A 26,696-nucleotide genomic window follows, 5' to 3' on the forward strand; every position below is an offset into this window, starting at 1 on the left:
CGATTAAGGACATTACTGCTGAACTTGGCTCGCGCTTTCGTCGAACGATGGGTAGCAAATTTTGGCTGCCCTTCAACCATCACTACAGACCGCGGACGCCAGTTCGAATCTGGACTTTTCCGTTGTCTGACCACACTATTAGGAATCACGCGCTTCCGAACGACCGCCTACCACCCACAAGCAAACGGGTTGGTAGAACGTTTTCATCGACAACTAAAAGCTTCATTATCAGCTTCAAACGTTTCACGGTGAATAGAAGCACTTCCACTCGTCTTGCTAGGTATCCGCAATGCAGTGAAAGCTGACATTGGATACACGGCATCTCAACTCGTTTACGGAACGACACTTCGAATCCCAGGAGAATTCGTGGATCCTTCGGTTTCTTCATTGAACATAGATCTAAACTCTTACACGAGTAGGCTTACAAACGCTATGCGTCCAGTTAAACCTGCTCACACTCGACCGCAGTCAACCTGAATTGCGACATAGTACACACGTCTTCGTTCGTCGAGACTCACATCGACGACCCCTCGAATCAGCATACGAAGGACCCTTCAAAGTTCTTCAACGCGAACTTAAGTACTATGTAGTCGATAAGAACGGTACGAACGATAGCATCAGTATCGACCGACTCAAAGCAGCGTACTTAGAAGGAAACCCTAGCTACGTCGATTTTCCTTCGGTACAAGCAAACGACACAGCTACTACACTCGTAGTACCCTACACGACAGCCGACACACAACTTGATACTTCGTCAACGTCGATAGATAAACCTAAAACAACGCGTTCTGGAAGACGAGTAAGATTTCCAGAACATCTTAACGAATATTGCACGTAGGACATAAGCTTTATCTTGAATTATCCTTTCATAGTTTATTATAAAAATTTTTTTTTAATATGCTCATTTTTCTTATTTATATAAAAAAAAACAAAAAAAACAAAACATTTTTATTTTTTTTTTGAGTGTATATATATATATTTTTATATATATAAAAAAAACCAAAAGAAAACCATTTTTTTTCCGATCGCTTTTACGCTTTTTGTAAGTGTATTAGTTTATTCATTTTTTTTCCCGCTCATCTTGTGTCCCTACGCAAGTACGAGTGTATTTTTGACATGCACTCACACGTTCTATTTTTCCTCTTTTCCAGGACGGCTGGAAAAGAACGACGAAGTTTCGCAAGGAACCGGAATTTTTCATTGTACTATATTTCTTTATTGCTATGTTGTACATTTTGGTCCCATAGTTTAAGCAAAGACGACCAGACGCTGCTAAACGAAGCAAGCTATCAGAAGAGTGTTTACCAACGACAAACTCGTTGGGTTTAAACTTCTGGCTGGTCACGTCTTAGGGGCATCACTACCTCACTAGGGGGGGAGTGATCTGTAGCTGTAAATAATTCCCCAAAATCAATAGCTTTTTAAGTGTTCGACATTGGATACTGACCACGTTGTTTAAGTGGACTTGTTTAACTGAAGGATTTCGGTCATGCATCCGTACCAGATCACGTTGCAACACGGCATGGGACACAGCTCCTACGTTTCATTAGCCAGCTTATGGAAAAGGTCCTCGATATATTGGTAACGAATCAAATATATCTTTCCTGCCTCTTCTCGTCTGACTTCTGATTTCTATCTGACTGGGAACGATCGAATATAGAAGGTGCTACTGGTAGATAGTTGTAAAACTAGAACATCCGTTGTATCATCAGTATCATCAAATACTGTGTAACCAAGACCTCTTCAGTATGAAATTCTACTGGTTAGAAACTTTAAGTTCAGGGATTTCCACTCGAAAGGAGAAATGTTGACATGTCCTGCTGAACTGTAAGAACGAGAGCTCAGCGTTTACTTTTATTCCGCTTGCACTGAGGAAAGTAACTTCATGTGTTGGACGAGCAACAATACACTTCATCTTCTTGTTTGTTAATACATAAAGTTAGGACTATGCTTCACCGTAACCAAATTATCTGGCTTACCGCCTAGACATAGGGCCTGAAAAACACAGTCCCCTTCCTCTACCAGAAACGTTTAGTGTTTGACGATTATTACCGCTAAATTTGTCTGGTACGTTACGTAACATGCTTAGCACATGTATTATCCCAGCTTTATCTCGATCATTAGATGATAAGGGTTGTATATCCGTTTTCCATTCTTAAGTCATAGTAACTTGACTCTGGTTAAGGGCATTAAAATGAAGAAAAAAAACGTTGGTGATCTCGCCTAAGTAAAACTGCAGGTCGGTTGTACTTATGGGTCTTGCAGATGCGATTCCAACTGTACAGAATATTTGTTTGGAATTTGTCGTTCTCAACTTTTGGTCCTCAAAAGCACAAATAAGTATTGTTTCTCTAACCTACTGACACAGAATTATATTTACTATTAAGGTCAGTACTGACCTAAATATATGTTTACTGTAAACTAAGGAATGTAACTACGTTTTATTATCAACTCATATTGAGCTGCGAACCCGTTTCCTTTCCAATAGAAGATAATCTTGCATTGTGGAACTAAACGAAGATAAGGCAAAGTGTGTTTGTTGGATTTAATCATAGTACTGGTTACATGTGCCATTGTGAGTTATAAAAAGAACTTAAGTACATTCCTTGATTTTTGGTAGGAATTCCTTAGATAGACTACTCTGTTGCTTTCTTACAGTAATGTGTCTGTTTTTATCAAAGTATCATGTAGGTCTAGTCCCATGATGAGGGGTCACTTGGAAAGGAAAAAAACTCAAAACGTTTGTAAAATCGTTAAACTAAATCTCTTCTTAGGATTCCAAAAGTGTAAACATCTATCCCTGCAAGGCTGTGAAAATCGGATATAAAAAACTTCTGATAAAGGGATTTTGTTGTTTAACCATGTTCATAAGTACATTTGTAGAAATATTTGTTCCCTATTGAAACTACAGTTAGTGTTAAAGCTACGGCTTATATAAACAAACGTAAGCCGGTGCGTTGTGGAACAGGTTTGGAAGTGTGGGCAATAAAAGGTGGATTCTTTGTTGCACAAACTACTTTCTCATACTTTGAGCCCCACGTTCCATATATTGATTGGGCCCACCTGTTAAGCTAACTGGGTCCATTATAACTAACATCGACATCCTCAGATACCTAGACGTGCCTAGAATATTCTGTGGGACCATTAATTTTGACTTCAATTAGACCGCACGAAGTTGACAAGCTGACCACTTTTGTGGCCCTAGACCTGACTCGTTGAATCGAGAAAATGATCGTTATTGAATGATTGTTGTCGAAATATACATATCGTCAATCCTCGTATATAATCATCGAATTAAGCCACGTCAGTGAGCAACAGAATTAAATAAGTCGAAAATGAGAATGGATTTTGAATACATATATTTTGTGCACTCACTGATCTGGACAGGAAATCAGAGGGATAAAGCGAATAGAAGAGAGTGAAGCGAAATGACGCGCGGTAAAGCAGGCGTGTCAGTCACAACGTAGAACTTCGTACGTACGTACATCAGTTCGAGTTGTCATACCACATTAGCACAGAGATACAGTTGTCGATTCAAATCCCATAGCGGTAAAAGTAGTAAGAGTATAAGCATTATGTGAAAGATTAGGGTTTGAAGATGTTATTGAAGGAGTATAATACAGTGAAATAAATTTGGAAAGAGAAAAAGGATAGGGACATATGAGGAATTCAGAAGATTAGAATTTGGTAGAGCACAAATAGTGGATGCACCTCCGCCATTGCAAACGATTTTGAGCCATGTCACTCAAGGTCTCTAACCATCGGTTGCTATCATCTCGCGGATCCCAACCAGGTAGTCTACACCTACCAACATGGCTCAATCCAATTGTCAGTGACTTCATGGATTTGTGCGTTATATGTACCACTCTAGTACATTTATTCCTTGTAATATATCATGCTCTGTAAATGCTTTTGAATTTAGACCACCAACCCTGTCGTCCAGTTGTTCAGTGTTGATCTCAAACTCAAAACTAATTTCTAATCGCTCGATTCATATGAAGGACGACGATCCATTTTCACCAATAGCAATGGTAACTATCAGAAGTTTGAATGATCTAGACTAAGGATTTTTATCAACTCTAATCCAACTAGGATTTATGTACTTAAAACTAAGTAATAATCGCTAAGTATTTAGGAAAGTAGTTCCCCTCATGTTTTGAGACCAGTCGTCCTTGAACGTGACCTGGTGTAAGTAGTTTTAATGAAAACTTCATTAACATCAGTTAGCTCCTAAAGTACGAATTTATGTTTACCATGTTAATATCGATTTTTCAGGACAAGTAAATTTGATAAAAACAACTCATGGAAGATCGACTCTCTGAATATCTATTGACGTTCTGAATAAGACTGTTTTAGAAACCGACCACTAATTGAACTTCTAAAGGATTATTTATATCAGAAGGGGTTTTTTGTGGATATTATAATAACTTTGATAGTTGAGGTCATGAGTCAATTGTAGCTAGACCAGGTTTTCCGTGGTAGTCTAGCTTCAATTGACTCATGATCTCAACTGTTAATATTATTTATATATTGATACCGGTAAACATTTAGAGGCGAAACTTCCTAAAATGTAGTCGTTCACTAAATTCGCTTGGTGATACATCAAGGTGTGTATCTATAATTTATTGCCAATTTCTTTCACTACTTCAAAATGTATTTGATCTTTTTTCTATAAGTTTCTGTCCATATAAGGTACTGATCATTTTCAACTTCATACGTTTCGTGTTATTAGAGACATAGGCTTCTAATTTTTGTAGTTTACCAGTGTATATGCACTATGCGAAGTATCAAAAATAGTGTAACACTTGAAAGAAATAAGGTAGAAATAATAAACTAACCTATTTCGTAAAATGTATTCTCAAGACTCATATTTGAGAGTGCTGTGCTTATTTTAGATATGCTGATTCCCGTGGTCTTCCTTTGTGTGGATTGTGACAAATGTCACTGATATCTAAGTTTAGAAAATTAGCACATTCAAAAAGCCTACCTAATATTGTTAGGGTTATTCACACTTGTTATGTGGATGCAAGGACTGATGTTCCAGTCAGTCAGCTACAACGTAGGACCAGGCACATTTATGCATCGGTCCAAGTTGCCATACCTCGTTAGCACAACAAGATGAACACCGGATTCATAAAAATAGTTAGTTTAGTGGTGGTAGTATATAAAAGATAGGTTGTATATAAGGATATAGTGTAGGAAGGAAGAACGTTATGAAGCAATTTTAATCTTAAGGTTTAAGGGAAGATAAAGAGTGTATACACCTACGCCATTGTGATCGATTCTGAGCCATGTCACTCAGAGTCTCCAACCATTGGTTACAATAGCCACGCGGACCCCAACCAGGTAGTCTGCATCTGCCAACATGACTCAGACTAGAAGTTAGTGACTTCAAGCACTGATGCCACGTTTTGGTTTGGCCGCCCCTAACTCTTTCCCAACCATCCTCTACACTAGTCAGCATAGCGCGTCGTGGTAATCGGTGTTCAGGCATACGTAACACGTGGCCTAACCATCTCAGTCGATGAAGATTCATCACCTCATCAACTGACTTACTATCATTTCCTAATACCCTACGTCGAACCTCACTATTACTTACCCGGTGATCCCAGCAGATGCGAGCAATATTTCTAAGGCATCTGTGGTCAAATACTAGTAACTTACGAGTATCTTCTACTCTTAATGGCCATGTTTCACAGCCGTAAAGTAGAACAGAACGAACTGCTGCGCAGTATACTCGTCCCTTAATTGATAGACGGATATCTCGTCTTCGCCATAGGTGACGTAAGTTGGCAAAAGCCAAACGAGCTTTTTGAATCCGTGCTGAGATTTCGTCAGACACCAACCCATAAGGGCTGATCAGACTTCCAAGATAAGTGAAGTTGTCGACGCGCTCGACTACTTCGCTCCCTATCCTTAGTTCAGGCGTTGACGTAGGCCAGTCCTGGAGCGACAATTTACATTTAGATGGGGAGAAACGCATCCCAAACATCCTGGCATTATTACTCAGTTCTAACAGAAGACTCTGCATTTTGCCAGCGTCTTCACCAAACAGGACTATGTCATCTGCGTATTCTAAGTCTCTTAGTGGACCCCCTGGTAGAAGGTCAATTCCTGAAAATTCAGTCGACGAGTGTTATTTCCAGCAATATGTCTATAATGAAGTTAAACAAAAATGGGGATAGTGGACATCCTTGTCGGACACCACTTGAGGTTGTAAAATCAGATGACAGTTCGTCATAAGCTCTCACTCGACTGGTAGTGTTCGAGTAAAGAGCCTTGACAAGGTTTATGTACTTCTGAGGTACACCTTTCAATGACAAACACTGCTACAGAACCTCTCGGTTTACAGAGTCAAATGCTGCTTTCAAGTCAAGAAAAATTATCATTGCCGGACGCCGATAAACATGTCTGTGTTCTAAAACCTGACGAATAGTGAATATGTGGTCGATGCAGCCACGACCAGATCTGAAGCCAGCCTGATTTTCTCGTGTTTGCAGTTCACGAGTCTTAGTTAGGCGCCCGATAATTATTGAGGCTAGTATTTTAGATGCTATGTTAGTCAGACTAATCCCTCTATGGTTATCACAGGATGATTTTGGCCCCTTCTTATATATTGGGACAATCAGAGATTGTGACCAGTCGGATGGAATTACGTCCGTCTCCCAGATCTTAGCCAGAATATTAGTCAACCTAATCGCTAAAATTGGACCACCACATTTAAAGACCTCTGGAGCCAATCCATCTGGACCAGCTGCTCTTCCTCGTTTCAGATTACTTATAGCCTTTTGAACTTCAAGTAGGGTCGGGGGGCCTACTTCAATGTTCCATTCAGACTGTCTGGGAATAGTGGGTAGTTGTGCAGTAGCTGAAGGCCAGCTAAACTGCTCCTTAAAGTGTTCCGCCCATCGTTCTAAACGTCTGGGCTGAGAGCAGATAAGGGTTCCGTCTTTTTCCGAGATCGTTTCACTTACACTTGACTTATTAATTCCGGTTTCTTTTATTAGTCTGAAGAGTTGCCTGGTGTTGCCTACAGCCGCTGCCTTTTCCATCTCTTTTGTTTTCGTTGCCCACCATTGCTCACGATCGTTCCTTAGACTTTTCGTTAACCTATATTTGATTTGTTTACGCTCTTCGTCGTGTTCAGAGCCTGATGGGATGAATTTACGTGAATCCATCAGTGAAATAGACTTGGAAGAAATCCATTGGTTTTTTGGAACCCTATGGTTTAAATAACGAATAGATGTGACTGCTGTTTCCACAGCTGTTCGTATGTCTTTCCAAGCAGCATCTGGGTCAGTCTCATTTACAGAACTGCCTAGATGTGAACTCAGTTGTTCCTGGAATTTACATTTGGATTTCTCGTCCTTCAGTTCAGTCCTAATGGGTCTTCTTAGTGTAGTTTTCCTGCGTCCATTGAGGCGCAGACAAATGCGTGCTCGTATTAAAGCGTGGTCAAAGTCTAAACAAGTATTCCAATACGAGCGACAATCTTCTATCGAGCCTCTCCAACGATGGCTGATAGCAATATGGTCTATTTGAGTCCATCGTTGGTTTGGTGCAGGTGGTCGCCATGTTAGGCGATGTCTCTCCTTATGTTTAAAATTAGTGCTTGCTAAAAATAAACGATTGTCTGAGCATAGTTGCAACAGACGGTCACCACTATCGGTTCGTTGAGCCGGAATACTAAAATACCCACCTAAATGTCTTTCTGTTTGATTTAAGCTGCCTACTTGGGCATTAAAGTCACCCGCTACGACTACTATGTCTGAGCGCTTAGCTTTCTGAAGAAGCTCAGAGAGTTTTCTGTAAAAGTCATCTTTCACTTCATCATGGCTGCAGTCAGTGGGAGCGTAGGCAGAAACGACGAAAAGGCAACGACGTGTGTCCCTATCCTTCCGAGTTCTTACGGAGCCATTTAACCGGACAGCACACAGGCGACTGTTAACGGGGATCCATTCTAGTAGTGCTTGTTCTGCCCTCGTACTAAGTGCCATGCCTACACCTGCAAGTCCACAAGAACTAGTCATGGGGTCGCCAGATACACGTAGGGTGTATTTCTTTGGCTCTCCATTTTGGCGAGGTGAGGTCAAGTGAATGACCACACTGAGATCCTGTATGCGTGCTTCGGAGACAAAGCATACATCGATGGTACGAGATTCTAAGGTCTTAGCCAAGGAGGCCTGTTGACCGATTTGACTTAGGGTACGTACATTGAAGGCTCCAATGTGTAGTTTGGAGCGAGGTTTAAGTAGACCTGGGACAGTGTTTCGCTCACTAGAATCGTTGGCCATGGTGACAGTTGAGGAGGAAACCGAAAGAGGAAGTTTAGTGTTGAGGTAGAAGGAACAGTGTGAAGTGAAGAAGGAGATTGATTATGAATCCAGTGGTCCTGAGTGCTGTTAGATGTATGAGGGCAGTTATCACTTCCCGGTTGCTCACACCATGGAAGGGTTCTTCTAGAGGTACCTGAAAAGGAAATTAGGTTAGAAGTGGTCTTAGTGACCTGAGAGCGTGACCGCAGTGCCCAAGGGACAACTGCTTGAGGTCGGCCACACACGACCTTTTTGTGGGTAGTTTTTGTGTTAGCTCCGTACTTGTTGGGACCTTAACGCCGGAGACGCAAATCCGTGGGATAAGGCGAGGTGTGCATTTTTAGGGTCGACCTTTTCTAACCCCACCCCTCCTTGTGGGAAGGCAGCATCGCTGTTATGCTGGTTGTCTGAAGGAAACACCTTACTGCTGTCACACCTCTGTACAGTCAGCAGTACGACTTCGCCTTCACACCTTGGGTTTGCTGCTTTTAGTCTTACCGCTCTTCAACCGACCTGCCTGGCATGGTAGGACCTTGAGGGACGATTGTTCCAGCCAGTATAGCTCGATTGGATCATCACGATAGACAAGCCCGACCACCACGTCAAGGTAGCAGCAACGGTCGGGGACTGATGCTTCACAAAGCATAAAATATCCTTAATTCTTTTATAAAAATAAAGTAAGTGTACTGGGTTTTATTTTATTGTTGTATCATAAATCTTGTTGATCGTCACATCATTTTTTTCGTATGTGCTAAGTTTACCCTACATTTTCTTTTCAGATATCCGTCTTAAACACGTACACTTCAACCATTTCAATACCTAATTGTCCTTCGCAGTTAGCTTGATAGTACCCAGATTATTTAGGAAGCATAAGGTAAAACTTCGTTTCAAGTTGTGACGTACATTTTTGGACTACCTAGCAATCAAAGGATTTGTTCATAATGACCAAAAGTATTCGAAGTAAATCTAAAAGGCGATTTCGTGCGATTAAACGTAGACGTAGCTTTAAGAAAATCAAGGATCAGTTGATAGGATCTATCAAGAAAAGTGAAGAAAACTCAGTCTCTTCCGAACAGTCAGTCGACTCAACTTCAAATCACATGGATAGTAAGATTACAATATGCTTTATTTGAACATTCTAGTTGTTTCCAAAAGCTTACCGAAAATACTATGTAATGATCATGGGACCTACCCAGTGTGGCTAAGTAAAAAGGAACGCAAAAGACAAATAAAAATGAGAAGACTACAGAAAAAACGGTATCGTCCTAAAAAACCTAAAGTGTAAACTACATTACAAATGTGATAGTGTTTTCGTAATCTTATTAGTCTTTTGATATCACAAATATATGTCAGCGAACTAAGTGCGTGGGAATAGATGAACGGTAAAAGTCCAAGTGTGCAACTAGGAGTAAGGCTTCGAGTGTCATTCACCGCTCTTTCATGTCGATACATCATTAATAAAGTGAACTTAACCAAGTATATTATTGTGGAACAGAAGCGGTTGATTAAAGATATAGTCATCCAAAGGAAAAAAATACAAATCTAAAGGCAACCAGAATGAATCATTATTTCTGAAGTGGATGACAGCTCTTCTCTATCTTCGAGGTAACAACATTTTCTTCCCAATCTGAAAAAATTACCCCAAATCTATTCCCTACCAATATGTCAGTAGGTTTTTCCATAAAACGCTTGCAATCCAAAGTATAAAATCCATTCAGCATTTTCCATAACATAATGACAACAACGAAGAAGCGAATATAGTGGCCACTTTTGGTAACCATGCAAGAATTGATTGGAAGTCACAATTTTGTAAATGAGCCACTTTAAGATGGATTTTTTGACACTGAAATTAAGTTAAGCTAACAAATTGACTTTCCTGACTATAAAAACCAAATTATAAATGGAGCGCTCCGTTTAAAGCAATTCATCAAATCGCATATATATATATATAGGAAGACAGTTAACCAACAATATGGCTCGTGACAACTAAATTTTACCAAAGAACATCTCGATAATGATTATTTATTTACAGCACATAAATTTTGACGATATGGCATAAAATGCTTCATACAAATAAACTGATATTATGGAGATATTAGTAAGCTTCAATACCCATAGGGTACACTTATTAATATTCGTAGACTTTTTTTTGTAAAGACGTCGACCAATTTGATAACTGACATGACGTTCTTGTCTATAATTAAGTGCCATCATACTAATGACTTTCACAACAAAGCCTTAAAAAATTTTCCACTGTATTATGACTTGTTAAACGTGATAAACAAAAACTAATAAATATAAAGTCAGTCACAACGTAGAACCTGGTATGTGTATACATCGGTCCAAGTTCCCACATCCCGTTAGCGCAAAGGGGTAGAATTGTCAGGTCAAATTCCGAAATATTAGGGGTAGTTATAGTATCAGTGGTAATAGCAAAAATTAGACAATTCGAAAAAACACAAATCAGTGAAATAGAAGCAAAATTTATGGGCAATTCAAAAGCTTCGAATTTGAGGGAAGACAGAGTGTTTCATGTGCGCCATTGTAAACGATTTTGAGCCATGTTACTCGAGATAACCGACCACTGGTTACGGTAACCACCCTGACCTCAACCACATAGCCTACACCTATTACCACAACTCAGGCCAACTGTCGTTGACTTCGTGGACCGAAGCCATATTTGGCCGCTCTTGGCTTTCAGCCTATACCAGACAGTATCGCCCGTCGAAATAGACAGTGATTGGGGATATGTTAAGATCACTTTAGTTGGCGGAGATTCACTAACTCCTCAATCAATTTGCCGCCCTTAACTAATACCCTATCCCTAATCTACGCATTGCTCACTTCGTGGTCCCAAAATACGCGAGCAATGCATCGACAACACCTATGATTGAATGCCAGTAACCTACGTATATCCTCTATTCTTAAAGGACATGTTTCACATCTATAAATTAGAACGAGGCAAACTGGTCGCAAGACATATCTCTCGTCTATGCCACAAGTGACCCAAGTTGGGAAAGCAAGTCGAGATTTCGTCAGATACCAAAGGATCAAGACTTAAAATAATTGAAGCGGTCAACAGGTCCAACTACTTGACTCTCTACCATTAATTTGGGCGCTGACTCAAATTATTCCTAAAGTTGCATTTGCAGAAGTAGATCGCATCTTACTTAAATATGTCTCCACTGTTGCTCAAGGCGATCGAAAGACTGCATTTCGTCGGTGTCTCCATCAAACAGAACTATATCATCTGCGTCAACCGGATTGGTGGACACGGAGGGTCCACCTAGGGAAGGTGGAAAACCCTGATTCCAGACCAATGGTACACATGGGCTCTAGTATCCTGAGGGAACAAATGGTATATGAACTAATTGTTGTTCACCGGCTACCATGGGACTGCATCTTTTGACGACCTTTAGGTCGAGGGCTCCGGGTGTGGGCCCCTAAGAAAACGACCTGATTCTGTCTGGGCACTCGGGCAATATCACAGCTTTCATACACATCAATGATAACTGCTGCTGACCTCATTGTTGTGTGGCGCATATGTATTTGGTGCCCCCTTGTACCAATGTTTTTCTGTTCAAATATCAAGGCGATTGATAAACGAAGCCACTATAAGTTGAACTGTACCTTAAAATGATTTGTCCATCAATCTAACCTCCTAGATTGAGTGAATAACAGTCCTATCTTTTTCTAAGACAGTCTCACTAATAGCTGAATATTAAAAACACCTGTTTCTTTGATAAGTCTGAATGGTTGTTTACCGTTGCCTACACTGCTACCTTTCCCATCCTTTCTGCTTTTGTTACCCATCACTGCTCACGATCATTACGCGAGCTTTCGATCAGTCTATGTTTAAGCTACCTCGTCATCGTGTTCGGAACCAAACAGGACGAGTTTCCGAGCATCTATGAGTTCTGTGGACGCTGCTGAAATTTAATGATTTTTCCTAACCATTTGGTTTAGGTTACCAGTAGATATCACTGCTGTTTCCACAGCCTTTCAGATATCACTTTCATAATTGAATAAATTTTCTAGCTATTTCTGAAATATATTCTGAACTTTTTCATTATCACAAAATACCTGTGGTAATCATAAATTATATACTTAGGAATTAAAAAGTATTCCAATATCTTAAAATGAAGTGAGTCTTTATTTATAAACACGGTTTGCGTTATCTATGCAAAAATTTTAGGGGGTACAAATCCACTTTTGACTGTGTCCAAACTATTCGCTCCTATCATAGAAGTAGATTATGTATTCTGATTATGAATACAGTGGTCTTGAGTGCTGTTAGAGGTATTGAAAGGCATACCTCAGAAGTACATAAACCTTGTCAAGGCTCTTTACTCGAACACTACCAGTCGAGTGAGAGCTTATGACGAACTGTCATCTGATTTTACAACCTCAAGTGGTGTCCGACAAGGATGTCCACTATCCCCATTTTTGTTTAACTTCATTATAGACATATTGCTGGAAATAACACTCGTCGACTGAATTTTCAGGAATTGACCTTCTACCAGGGGGTCCACTAAGAGACTTAGAATACGCAGATGACATAGTCCTGTTTGGTGAAGACGCTGGCAAAATGCAGAGTCTTCTGTTAGAACTGAGTAATAATGCCAGGATGTTTGGGATGCGTTTCTCCCCATCTAAATGTAAATTGTCGCTCCAGGACTGGCCTACGTCAACGCCTGAACTAAGGATAGGGAGCGAAGTAGTCGAGCGCGTCGACAACTTCATTTACCTTGGAAGTCTGATCAGCCCTAATGGGTTGGTGTCTGACGAAATCTCAGCACGGATTCAAAAAGCTCGTTTGGCTTTTGCCAACTTACGTCACCTATGGCGAAGACGAGATATCCGTCTATCAATTAAGGGACGAGTATACTGCGCAGCAGTTCGTTCTGTTCTACTTTACGGCTGTGAAACATGGCCATTAAGAGTAGAAGATACTCGTAAGTTACTAGTATTTGACCACAGATGCCTTAGAAATATTGCTCGCATCTGCTGGGATCACCGGGTAAGTAATAGTGAGGTTCGACGTAGGGTATTAGGAAATGATAGTAAGTCAGTTGATGAGGTGATGAATCTTCATCGACTGAGATGGTTAGGCCACGTGTTACGTATGCCTGAACACCGATTACCACGACTGGAACCCATGTGCACCATTGGTTTGGAATCAGGGTTTTCCAACTCCCCTAGGTGGACCCTCCATGTCCACCAACCCGGTTAAAGCGCCGGACATTCGCTTTTCGTCCTTTCAATTTCGTAAACAACAGTAATGCCACGAGAAGGCAGTGAGTAGGACTTCTCTGGCAGAGGCTATATATTCGCGTGGCCATGTGAGAGCGTTTCGAGAGGGAGAGTGGACTCTCCCCACTCTCGGCCGTACCAGGGCATGTGTTATGTATGCCTGAACACCGATTACCACGACGCGCTATGCTGTCCAGTGTAGGGGATGGTTGGGAAAGAGTTAGGGGCGGCCAAACCAAAACGTGGCATCAGTGCTTGAAGTCACTAACTTCTAGTCTGAGTCATGTTGGCAGATGCAGACTACCTGGTTGGGGTCCGCGTGGCTATTGTAACCAATGGTTGGAGACTCTGAGTGACATGGCTCAGAATCGATCACAATGGCGTAGGTGTATACACTCTTTATCTTCCCTTAAACCTTAAGATTAAAATTGCTTCATAACGTTCTTCCTTCCTACACTATATCCTTATATACAACCTATCTTTTATATACTACCACCACTAAACTAACTATTTTTATGAATCCGGTGTTCATCTTGTTGTGCTAACGAGGTATGACAACTTGGACCGATGCATAAATGTGCCTGGTCCTACGTTGTAGCTGACTAACTGGCTTATTATATGTTCGCCCTCCGCCAAATGTTAGAGCATCATAGTTGAGGATCAAAAATCGTTAAGTTTCTTGATGTCTAACAGAACTGTGATCTTTTGTCGAAGGATGCGTCGGAAAAGTTTATGAACATTTCGAAGCTTCTGTATATGAGCACTTCAGGCAGAGCGAGGGCATACAACCATCTCTCCGTTTTAGCAGTGAGGCTAGGCAGAGTTGCCCCGTCGACTTTACCATCGATTGTACACTGGAAACACCTCCAATGGAAGTAGGTAGGAGTGGTGTGGATCTGTTGCTTGAAGGAAGACTTTCCTATCTTGAGTATGCAGATGATATTGTCTTGACTTGCAATGATACTAAGGCTATGAGAATTGCACTTAATGAGTTAACAATCAGTGTCCTCAGGTATTGTATGAACCTTGTACCTCCTTAATACAGGGTGCTGACAAGTGGACTGAGTCATGTTGGTAGGTGTAGACTACCTGGTTGGGATCCGCGAGATGATAACAACCGATGGTTAGAGACCTTGAATGACATGGCTCAAAATCGTTTGCAATGGCGGAGGTGCATCCACTCTTTGTGCTCTACCAAATTCTAATCTTCTGAATTCCTCATATGTCCCTATCCTTTTTCTCTTTCCAAATTTATTTCACTGTATTATACTCCTTCAATAACATCTTCAAACCCTAATCTTTCACATAATGCTTATACTCTTACTACTTTTACCGCTATGGGATTTGAATCGACAACTGCATCTCTGTGTTAATGTGGTATGGCAACTCGAACTAATGTACGTACGTTCTACGTTGTAACTGACTGACTGAATACGAGGTGCTTCTACAAAACTGGCACGAACCTGTCTGCACTCACCTTTGGTGGTAAGTAGTTGGGAATAGTCGGGAAGTTCCTGTACCTAGGTAGTAGTTTGACTGAAAAGATTAATTTGCGTGCAGTGAAAGCTAGGGTGGTCCGGTTACGAAACGTCAAGCCTAGAACGCATCGGTGAGAACAGTTTCGTCCTATGTTTGGGAAGCCTAACCTCTACGAGTTAAAGATGTTAGATGACTGTGTCCGATTATCGTCATCTTCGAGGAATTGCTGACATTCAGTGGCAACATCACATTAGTAATGTGTAGATTCGGCAATTTTCGAGAACAATGATGACAATCCACTTGATGTCACCACCCTTAAACACCGGCTTCGAAGAATTGGAGATGTTACAAATGTCATCTCAGCGCACGTTAATTGCCGACACTAGGAGTGGTTGAAAAAAGCGGCAGTCAATTTATGACTTGGCACCGTGTTATCAGAACAGAAACGAACGGCAATCCTGCTGTAATTTTTCTCATGAACAAAAGAGGAAATTAACCAGAAGAATTTCGAATTTCTGTGTGTGTACTGTTGATTAGACTGTATCTTTTATCACATACCGTTCTTACTAATTATTTTGTTGACTGCATTTTTCTCTCTAAAGGTACTCCCCTTTTCCTCACGATTTTATCCACATTTTGTGTGGTGCACTCCATCTCTGGTACTGTTATACTGTATTTTATGCGCTTAAATAAATAATGTAAAATGTGTAAGTCCTGATTTAGACAAACAAACCATTGTTTACAAAAGTAGTTTGATAATACTTGAAGGATTTGCAAAGTCTAATTTTCTCCACCAGAGGATCCCAAATAAAAGTCGGTCCTTAAATTTATAACTGTAAAGACATTGAGACCTTTAAGATGAACAGAATGAAAATAACGACTACAAAATTATCGTGTAGTCTTACAAAACAGGGTCATGTTTACCAAACTGATGGTATTCTATTAAGTCCTTAAATATTCATAAGCAATAACAACGATAAAACCATACATAAAGTAGATACGCTACTCTTTTCCTGAAAAAGAATCTACTAAAACAAATAGAATTTTTTGTATGTACAGATGCAATCTTCAGTTTTTAATGTCCGAGATTAAGCGAATAGAGACAAACTAAGAAAATCTGAAATGCAAAAGGATTTACCGGGAAGTCTGAGTCCTAACAGAAAGAAAAGATCCTAAGGTTACTTGACGTAGTCTGCTCTCATTTAAAGCACTATTAGGAGAGTGATCTTCCTGAATACTTCGTGTTGTAATGGACGTGTGCCTACGAGAAACACGAGTTGGTCCAGGTGTGTTTGGAATGGCTTGAGGTATTTGCACCCGACGTCTAGCTGAAGGCTTTTTTCCACGGCTTTTTTTGAATTTTTGGTTGTTCCATATAAGTGGAAGTACTGGGACACGCTCCTGATCTGTAGACGGTGATCCACTAGATGATGCATTTCCAGTTTGTGTAACGTGCCCCCCATGACCAACGACATTTTTTTGGCTCCACCCATCGCAATCACACTGAGATGATGAGGTGGATGTGCCGCCACTTTGTGAAGCATCATCTAGATTAGAGGAACATTCGCTAATGGGAACAAGATCTGCATAAGCCCCCGGTTCTAATTCCCAGGCTGCATCCCTTTAAACAAATAAAAAAATATATATTACCTTAAGAAAAGGCGTTATCTTCATAATTCGATCTACACAATAAAACACCACTTACTATTCGTTTACTGATACTCAAGATATGACATCGTGAAGTACTCAGTACTAAGATACATTCGCACCAATGCAACTAACTGAACGTGAAGTAGCGTTTCTTGTTGGTAGCACTATCTGAGAAGCCTAAAGGTGGTAGTTTAATGAATGAATGTCACCTCATGGCCTTACTACCCTGAGGGATTTCCATTAAAATTCTGCTCCAGAAGGTAAGACACAGTAATGTAAGAAGTTTTATAGTTTATGAAACGTCTCAAACATTATTCACTGAAACCTCAAAACTACATAAATCTTCACATTTATCTAATGTTCTACGCGAAGTTAGTTTCTGATTGGAACACTAATTCATCCACAGAGATGGACTCAGAAAGCTAACTTGCAACGTAGGAGGTGTTTCTCTGTTAACCAAAGAGTGATTGCACTGTAAAGCATTCCACTCCATATTACTGTATGGTCGTAAAACGTGGTCTACGGAAACATGCATAAGCTGCAAGTTTTTCATGAAATCGAGGCATTGGTCGCTTGTCGTAAAACAACGGTGAAAAATGCTGAGGTTGGGTATGGGGTACTAGGAGGAAACGTCGAGTCGATTGATGAGGTAGCGAATCTTCGTTGATTGGAGTGGTGACAAAATATTCACATATGTCTGACCGCTTTGAAGTCCAACGTTGACTGGAGGAGGAAAAGGTTAGGAGAAGACAATGGGCGACCAAACCAGGAAATGGCTAACATTCACTAAGAGAGATTCGTTTTTTGTATCTGTAAAGGATAATCTCCCTCGCCTGATCGCCTCAATGTGCATCTAACAGTTCACCTGCTCTTGTGGAACAAGGTATACAGTGTTAGCTTTCAACTCGGACACAAAAGCATAGTCCAGTGTGGATCTACGAATGTGAGAGGAAAGCGGTTAGGATTAACATCCTTGAACATTCAATCCCTTCTAATCACCCCAATGATCTACAGGTTGATTGAGGTTGCTGATAGAATCCATCCAAATGCAACAAGATATTTTTGTAATTAACTCCCTAAAACACCAGAAGCCCTTGTCATCTGTGAAATGAAGTCTGAACAGTGTGTACAAAATAAGTACTCATTATCACTATCCGGACCGTGGCTTTAAAACTATCATTATTATTTCATTACTTTCTTTTCGTCCCATTGATTTCTTATTTGAAAATATCCTTTCCTTTTAATTATTTCTCATATCCCCATGATTTTACGGATAATTATATCTGATATTAATTGCAATACCTTTGATTATTGTAATAATGTTTAATTATCCTACTCCATTCACATTACAGCTCAATGTTAACTAATCAATTCTACACGACTCTTTAAGCGTACACAATTCTATAGTGTTATTACTTACATTACATAGTCTAGCATTGTAATCTTATAAAATCGTCATGTCTGTTCATTGAATTAATATAAATTTAGGATCGTATATCCTGATGACGAATTCGCTGAAGACTGATTCCTTTGTGGACATTTGTACTGTTTATGTTTAAATGGGAATTATGTGTATATGGATTCACTCATCTTCCCCTTAAAATCTGAGCTTAAATACTATTTATTCCTCATATTCATCCTTTCTTAGAAAGTACTTTCGTTGTGTTGTGGTATGTTGAGTTTGTTTACTGCACATTTGTGCTAGGCTCTGTGTGAACTATGATCGTGGTTTTTGAAGAATGTTCACAGAAACATCTGGAACTTTTGCACAGAAGATAGATTTACGTTTAGTCGACAAAGAAATACGAAACGAGTTAGGTTTACAAATTCACTACCCTTGGACGTACCAAAGAATTTAGGATCACTCATAATCGGAATAAATTTTCACTGAAAACATACGTTTATTTGAAGAAGTTGATAGATAGCATGTATCTTGAATCTATTAAGGATTGTTAAGTAACTGTCACCGACACTATATACAAACTACGTTTTCCAATGATAAAAGTGCCTATCATTTATGATGACCGTGAACAATCCATTATATTGCAATACCCTTTAAACTTCTTGAATAAACGACAATTTGGTCATGGTTTTAGTACATCGCTAGCAGTCATGTTTGTAAAATAACTTGAAACCTAGTTCTAGAAATAATTTCACAGCTTAATTACACTCCTAAACCGTTGATACAAAAGAACAAATATAACAGGAAATGTGTAAATGTAGCCACTAAATCCTCAAAATCCATGGTATTTTAGATGAACATCAGTCAGACTTTGCTACAAATTCACTACTTGAAATCAGATTTTGTTAACTAAATTATGTCTGAATAAGCGACTTGAAACCGGATATTAATTATTACAGTAACTTTGAAAACCTGACCGTTGCTGCTACCTTGACGTGGTGGTCGGGCTTGTCTATCGTGATGATCCAATCGAGCTATACTGGCTGGAACAATCGTCCCTCAAGGTCCTACCATGCCAGGCAGGTCGGTTGAAGAGCGGTAAGACTAAAAGCAGCAAACCCAAGGTGTGAAGGCGAAGTCGTACTGCTGACTGTACAGAGGTGTGACAGCAGTAAGGTGTTTCCTTCAGACAACCAGCATAACAGCGATGCTGCCTTCCCACAAGGAGGGGTGGGGTTAGAAAAGGTCGACCCTAAAAATGCACACCTCGCCTTATCCCACGGATTTGCGTCTCCGGCGTTAAGGTCCCAACAAGTACGGAGCTAACACAAAAACTACCCACAAAAAGGTCGTGTGTGGCCGACCTCAAGCAGTTGTCCCTTGGGCACTGCGGTCACGCTCTCAGGTCACTAAGACCACTTCTAACCTAATTTCCTTTTCAGGTACCTCTAGAAGAACCCTTCCATGGTGTGAGCAACCGGGAAGTGATAACTGCCCTCATACATCTAACAGCACTCAAGACCACTAGCAACTTTAAAAAACGTATCCAAAGGTTTATATGTGGATAGCACTATCAAGTAAGTATAACATCTAGAGTTAGATAAACAAGAAAGGACATAATACCATAACTTACTGGTCTGGGACCCATATGCCAGTATCGATGATAGACCTGATGAATATCTCTCTATTTGCACAATAAGGGCATTTTAGGTAATGTAATGCAGCAGAAACAGCAAAACCTGCAATGCAATTTCTATGCATCCATGATAAAGGACAACAGAGTCCATGGATAGTGTGGTGTTTCCATGCCTCAAAGACAGGAAGCCTCTTTTCAGGAGCAAGACTCAGAAAGTAGTCAGTCAACCATTCAGGAATATGTGACATTGATGAGGGTAGTGTAACAGATTCTTTATGTGTTTTAGGTTGCTGGACAGGATTTTGTTCTTCGGGCTCCGAAGAGGAAGAACCGGGTAACTCCCAAGTAGATGTGCTAAAGGATGAGAACGGTACAAGATAAAAAGAAACTCAATATTAAACGGATTCAGTAGAAATGAAAAACGAGTGCATATGGGGGATTCAGCTGCAATACTTAGAGAACCCATGTCCGTAATAATATGCCATTCATCCGATAAAATGTGAATCTGCATGTTAGTTGGTATAGCTGTTTTACTAGAAACTTTGATGTTGTGTACAGGATAAAAAGTGAAATGCAGTGATGAGATCTGGTTTAATGAAGACATAACTTACTAATGGAATATAGATTTATGTGCAACAGTATTCATATTGTGGATTTATCTATTTATATAAATAAATCCACAATAAGTACGGATCTATTGAAAAGACCGAATGCTATATTTGCTAAAGATCAATGTGAGTGCAATAGTATTTATATGAATATGCATACTTGGAACCGCGATTGTATGAATAGGTACGGATTTTAAAATCATGTTGCTAGTTTACCCTCCTAATAAGGAGAGATGTATGTTTTCGATATGTATCCACTATAACCAACGCCCAACACCCTATTTATAACCTTATTTCCAGTGGAAAATCAATATTGACTTAATAACCTCATAAAGCCGATAAATTAGCATGAGAATAGTTGTTTTTCATCTAGATAATTTTCGACTTGATGAACTTTTGAGAAGTAAAAAAAAATCCATAGCGTTTTAAACCATCAATTGTGGACAGTTACAATTTTATAACAAATGCGAATATATAACTTTAATCACACAAACTGAATTCATCAACATACTATTGAGGATGTCGAATCATCAAATAGAACTTAAGAAAATTATTGTCGAATTAAGATGGGTTTTCATTATATTAATTTATTCAACGTGAACTCTGCTCATGGACCTTTAATGTATTTTTTACTATCATTTGTGTTCATTGACAATTTACTCATTTCCTAAAATATGATCATTGTAATCGATACAAAACTGGTTATCTTAAACGCATTTTGAATTCTACCGGCTCTTGACCAACAAAGCTTTTATACAACTGGACTTATTAGTCTAGTTAGCGGAGCAAGGAACAAGAGGGTAGCAGCAGTCTCGTTTACTATATTGAAGCCGGAGTTGCTAAAGAGTGGCAAAGCGCATGATTGCATTACAATCACACTTTCAACACAATGTCAACTTGTAATTAATGGCCTGGGTTAACTATAGTCGACGAAGAGAAATATAAAAATTGTAATTGGTTAAAAACACACACAGAGAGTGGTCACTCATAAAACTTAATCAACTTAGCATTAATTTTGTAACTGTTCTGAATTTCAGAAAGCGGGAAAAGTATTTTTACGATAGAAATTGCAATAAGTTAATTCTACGATGAAACAATCACACAAAATAATTATTGGACTTTTATACCATCAAAACTATTGTCTAGAATATCTTCCCAAACTTCCATAGATGTTTTGAGTTAGTCATTCACTCATGCCTAACGTAGAACCTGTCACATGTGTACATCAATTCAAGTTGCCATACCCTATTAGCACAAAGAGATGAAATAGTCAGGGAAAATCTCAGAGTAGCAGAGGTAGTAAAAGTATTAGTGGAAATCGAAGGTGTAACATTCAAGATATAATTCATGAAGCATAAATTAGTAAGATAGAAAACTGACGAAGCATCTCGAAACTTGGAATCCAAGGGAAGATAAAGAGCGAATGCACCTACGAGACTAGGAACAGTTTGGAACGATGTCGCCGAAAGTCTTTGACGATAATTACGCTGACCCAATTAGGTAAAGTTTGCACCTACCTACATGGCTTAGTCCAGTAGTCAGTGTCTTTACCGACTGATGCCATTTCTTGGTTTGGTCACTCCTAACTTTCACCCAACTTACTCTTGCATCAGCCATCATCGTGCTTCAAATGCTTGGAGTTGAAATTAGAAAATATCTTGGACATGTCAGTCGGATTTCTTATTACAACCTAATGAAATGTTGATGAGACGAGTTTTTTCTGACACAACAAAACTTCGTACAATGATTAAGAGCTTATAAAAGTCAAAATTAAGTTAAGATCGAAGTTAAAAACAATATGGAATCCCACTAAAAATTTGTATCAAAATAAATCTGATTGTTAGACAGGTGATTTAGAAACTTAGAGAATTTAGATAAGAATGGGTGTTTGAAGTGTTAAACTACTCATTCAAACACTATAACCTAACAGATGATTCTATTGAGAAAGAGGTGTCAATAACAAAAAGTGACAATATGTAGTATATTCACCGGTCTTGTGACTATTTAACATGTAATAATTTCCTATTACTTCCTTATGAAAACACTAAAATAAAACTTGCTCGGACTGAGAATATCTCCTCTTAACAGAAGACATCCCGTTTGAAACAGTGATTCGTTTAGGAGTTGAAGGAGCCACACAAGACCGTCTTGTACGCCGAATTTCGTTGAGAACTGGAACAATTTCCTTTTTCGCCAATGAATGGTTGGGTACAGATTTTTGTCTTCTTATGGGTAGACAACTGCTTTCGAAATCTTTGTCCGGTACAACTGAGAACAGACAGACACAACAAGAGGGAGGTTCCTTGCATTGCGCCAACCAGCCATCCAAATCCTAAGGCGAAACAAGCATACTCTATATTTGTATTAGATGAGTCTAAAGAGATGTGACATTTCATTTTCATATTGTTTAACATAATACGTAAACATTCTATGGGAAAAGATTAGGCTAAGAGATGAATAGTTTGTTTTGGAGAGTGAATGGTTTTAAGACTGTCAAATAAGCAAACCAACCTACCCTATATATTACATACCATCTAAGCTAACAGGATCATGCTGGACATTTGAACTCAACTTATCAAAGTACACAAACAATCAAGCATGTTTATGAACTAATGAACCTAGCATTCTAATACATGATAATAATTAGAATGAGTGAACGAATACAGTGAATAACACTAATTATCACTAGTTAAGGAGAAAATAGAAATAAACTAAACGTAAATCACAAAACAGAACAACTCAATAATGACCTTCAAGCACAGAAATCTATCTAATCTGATGTCGAAGCTGCTTTAAAGAGAGTTATTAAGTCAAAACCTTATACAAAATTTAGACCTTAACGAAACCCCTCGAAGTTCACTAAAGATTTCACTACTTGTAACTAGAACTTTTGAAATGTAACAATTGGAAGATAAGACCAAGAGACTAGGAAGATTTATTGTATATTACATAGCAGGCAAAAAAATGTTCATTGACAGTTGTGTATACTGGTAAATTGTATTAACACAGGCATCAAAAAAAGCGGTGGACCAGTCTGATTGATAAAAATCCCCTAATTTCAATCTGGTGACTGTTAAACCTGTACGTGCATAGTGCTGTACCTCCGGCTTTTCTAGTTGATGGAGACCTTCTAAGAGAGCTTAAAACTAGTCAAAATGGTAAGAATTTATTTATGACATCTTGATTTATAGTAAAGTCCCGGCACAACACTTCTCCTCCGTGTTAATTAGGGTCCTCTATGTTTACCATATCAAACTTCATCCCGCTTCCCATTTATGAATGAAAGAAATATATCACTTGAACCACTAGGCTTTTGATAGTACTACATCTCTGCAGTACGACTGCATTACTTAAATACCTAGATCTGGAACATAAAATAGTAACTAGGTCTGTCGATGAATAGAAAACACAAATAGTTGTAACTTATTAAATTATTCTGGGCTTGATAGCGCACAATGAATTAGTACAAAATATATAAGCTTAAACATACCTGTCTGTGGGCGTGACGGCGGCAATAGGAAGGAAAGTTGCCCTCAAATATTGTTATCCCTTGAGCTTTAATTAAACAAGGGAGATGGAAGGTGGTGTGACAAGTGCTAACAACACATCCAACACAGGCGCCGGAGAGACGACATACAGAACACTTTAGGCTACGACCACGCCTAAGTTCGTTGAGAATTGAAGAAACAGCGAATCCAAGTATGAAATCATCTGGGGATTCATTCTCAGTGTTCGTCTGGGACAAACCACTGGCGGCAAACTCCAAGAGTAGAGTATTTCACAAATTTGAACTTACTATACAGTTTGTATGCACTTTGAAACCATTTTTCTCAATAATAGGTCCTAATAGTGGATATTCATCAACTTCAGAACAAAATATACACCCAGTGTTATTGAGCTTCAATGATTTCTTCCTAGGCATCAGTAACAACCAAGACCATAGTAAAAACCAGCGAAGTCAGATGTTCTGGTAATCAAATAGGCGCGCCGATTGGCTTGAGAGAAATGTAATGTTGCTCTTCAGTCGCGTTTGAATCCTTTTCCAGAGTGTGTATTTTAGTTTAATAGTCAATATATATGAATTCCTGTACTACTATACTACAGTAGCATTTTGTGGACAAAGATTCTATGGTATCTCATTGTTTCATTTATTCGCCACAATTTAAATTGCCGTGATTTCCACAACACTATCTAGAACTCACCCATTGTAACATCACGATGGCCTTTGAAATCTGATTGCCTAATCTGGAACAATAAGATCAGCAAACATGATGAATATATCACAATCAGTGCTATGTGTACGCTAACTGACATTTTTCTGAAATTTAAATAAATTATGTAGACCAAGTTTTTATTTTAACAGTAAACCCATGTTCTTACAATGGCACAACGAATTTTAATTCTTGTAAAGGTATATATTACATCTTTACGATATAAGCATAGCTTGATACCCAACAAAAATTCAAACCCTGGCGCTACGGCGAGTTATTCAAATTTTCGGTTGGCCGGGGATTCCATCCTTGCTATGTAGTAATTAAGACTTCGTTCATCTGATGTGTTCATCTATATGGAGGTTTATCTAAAAGCATAGATTCGTATGAGCAAGCTTACAAATATTGTAGTAAAAATCGAAAATATCTGCTTTTAGGATAGGTTTAAAATTGCTTGATAACATGAGTTTTCGAGTAATTATGTACAGTGATGGAAAGGTTAATAAAATCAAGAACCCATTGTAAGTCTGAGGGTAATGAAGATACGACCAGTATTCTAGTTTGAAAACTATTAACCAGTAACACCTATATTCGAAGCGTCCCCCACTGGGTTAAAATCAGAAGTCAGATGCGAGGGGGTTGGAAAGATATATTTGATACGTTATCAATGTGTCGAGAAGCGGTTGCTCTAATCTGGTTAGTAAACGTAGGAGCTGTGTCCCACGCTGAGTCGTGATGTTATCCGGTACGGATGCATGACCGAACGACTTCAGCTAAACAAGTCCACTTAAACAATGTGGTCAGCATCCAATGTCGAACACTTAAAAAGCTATTGATTTTGAGGAATTATTTACAGCTATAGATCAATCCCCCCCAGTGAGGTAGTGATGACCCTAAGACGTGGCCAGCCAGAAGTTTAAACCCAACGAGTTTATCGTTGGTAAACACTCTTCTGATAGCTTGCTATGTGTAGCAGCGTCTGGTTGTCTTTCTTTACACTAAGGGACCGTGACGTACAACATAGTAATAAGGAAACAAAGTGCAATGAAAATTTCGGTTCCTTGTGAACTTCATCGTTCTTTTCCGGCCGCCCTGGAAAAGAAAAGAAAAAAACAGAACGTGTGAATGAATGTCGAAATGCACGTACTTGCGTAAGGACACAAGGTGAGCGGAAAAAAAATATAATAATACGCTTGCGACAGTGTAAAAGCGATTGTAAAAAAAATGGTTTTTTTCGGAATAAATATATAAAAATGAGCATATTCAAAAAATTTTTATAATAAATAATGCAAAGGAAATTCGAGGTAAAGTTTGTGTCCTACGTGCAATAGTCATTTAAATGTTCTGGAAACCTTACTCTTCTTCCAGAACGTGTTATCTTAAGTTTGTTTTCCGACACTGACGAAGTACCAAGGTGTGTGTCGGCTGTCGTTTGGGGCACTACAAGTGTAGGAGCAGTGTCGTTCGATTGTACCGAAGGAAAATCGACGTAGATAGGGTTTCCTTCTAAGTACGCTGCTTTGAGGCGACCAATACTGATGCTATCGTTCGTGCCGTTCTTATCGACTACATAGTACTTAAGTTCGCGTTGAAGAACTTTGAAGGGTCCTTCGTATGCTGATTCGAGGGGTCGTCGATGTGAGTCTCGACGAACGAAGACGTGTGTACTATGTCGCAATTCAGGTTGACTGCGGTCGAGTGTGAGCAGGTTTAACTGGACGCATAGCGTTTGTAAGCCTACTCGTGTAAGAGTTTAGATCTATGTTCAATGAAGAAACCGAAGGATCCACGAATTCTCCTGGGATTCGAAGTGTCGTTCCGTAAACGAGTTGAGATGCCGTGTATCCAATGTCAGCTTTCACTGCATTGCGGATACCTAGCAAGACGAGTGGAAGTGCTTCTATTCACCGTGAAACGTTTGAAGCTGATAATGAAGCTTTTAGTTGTCGATGAAAACGTTCTACCAACCCGTTTGCTTGTGGGTGGTAGGCGGTCGTTCGGAAGCGCGTGATTCCTAATAGTGTGGTCAGACAACGGAAAAGTCCAGATTCGAACTGGCGTCCGCGGTCTGTAGTGATGGTTGAAGGGCAGCCAAAATTTGCTACCCATCGTTCGACGAAAGCGCGAGCCAATGTTTCAGCA

At 39.4% G+C, this 26,696-nt stretch overlaps 2 protein-coding genes across 2 annotated transcripts; one reads left to right on the forward strand and one right to left on the reverse strand.

Moving 5' to 3' along the window:
* Positions 1–9,106: 9,106 nt before the first annotated feature.
* Smp_180800 (hypothetical protein) lies at positions 9,107–9,630 on the forward strand. The gene is made up of 3 exons (XM_018794213.1): positions 9,107–9,189; positions 9,236–9,422; positions 9,458–9,630. The coding sequence occupies exons 2-3, from the start codon at positions 9,257–9,259 to the stop codon at positions 9,598–9,600; spliced, it is 309 nt and encodes a 102-aa protein (XP_018648648.1). The 5' UTR covers positions 9,107–9,189; positions 9,236–9,256; the 3' UTR covers positions 9,601–9,630.
* A 6,447-nt stretch (positions 9,631–16,077) lies between these two features.
* Positions 16,078–24,406, reverse strand: Smp_104980 (putative phd finger protein). Its single transcript, XM_018794214.1, has 5 exons — positions 24,140–24,406; positions 23,834–24,103; positions 22,410–22,675; positions 19,733–20,089; positions 16,078–16,668 (listed from the first exon to the last, which is right to left on the reverse strand). Exons 1-5 carry the CDS (start codon positions 24,263–24,265, stop codon positions 16,182–16,184), a joined length of 1,506 nt encoding a protein of 501 aa, XP_018648649.1. The 5' UTR covers positions 24,266–24,406; the 3' UTR covers positions 16,078–16,181.
* Positions 24,407–26,696: the final 2,290 nt, after the last annotated feature.

Source organism: Schistosoma mansoni, chromosome 1 (genome assembly GCF_000237925.1).
Source record: "Schistosoma mansoni strain Puerto Rico chromosome 1, complete genome".
NCBI classification, from domain to species: domain Eukaryota; kingdom Metazoa; phylum Platyhelminthes; class Trematoda; order Strigeidida; family Schistosomatidae; genus Schistosoma; species Schistosoma mansoni.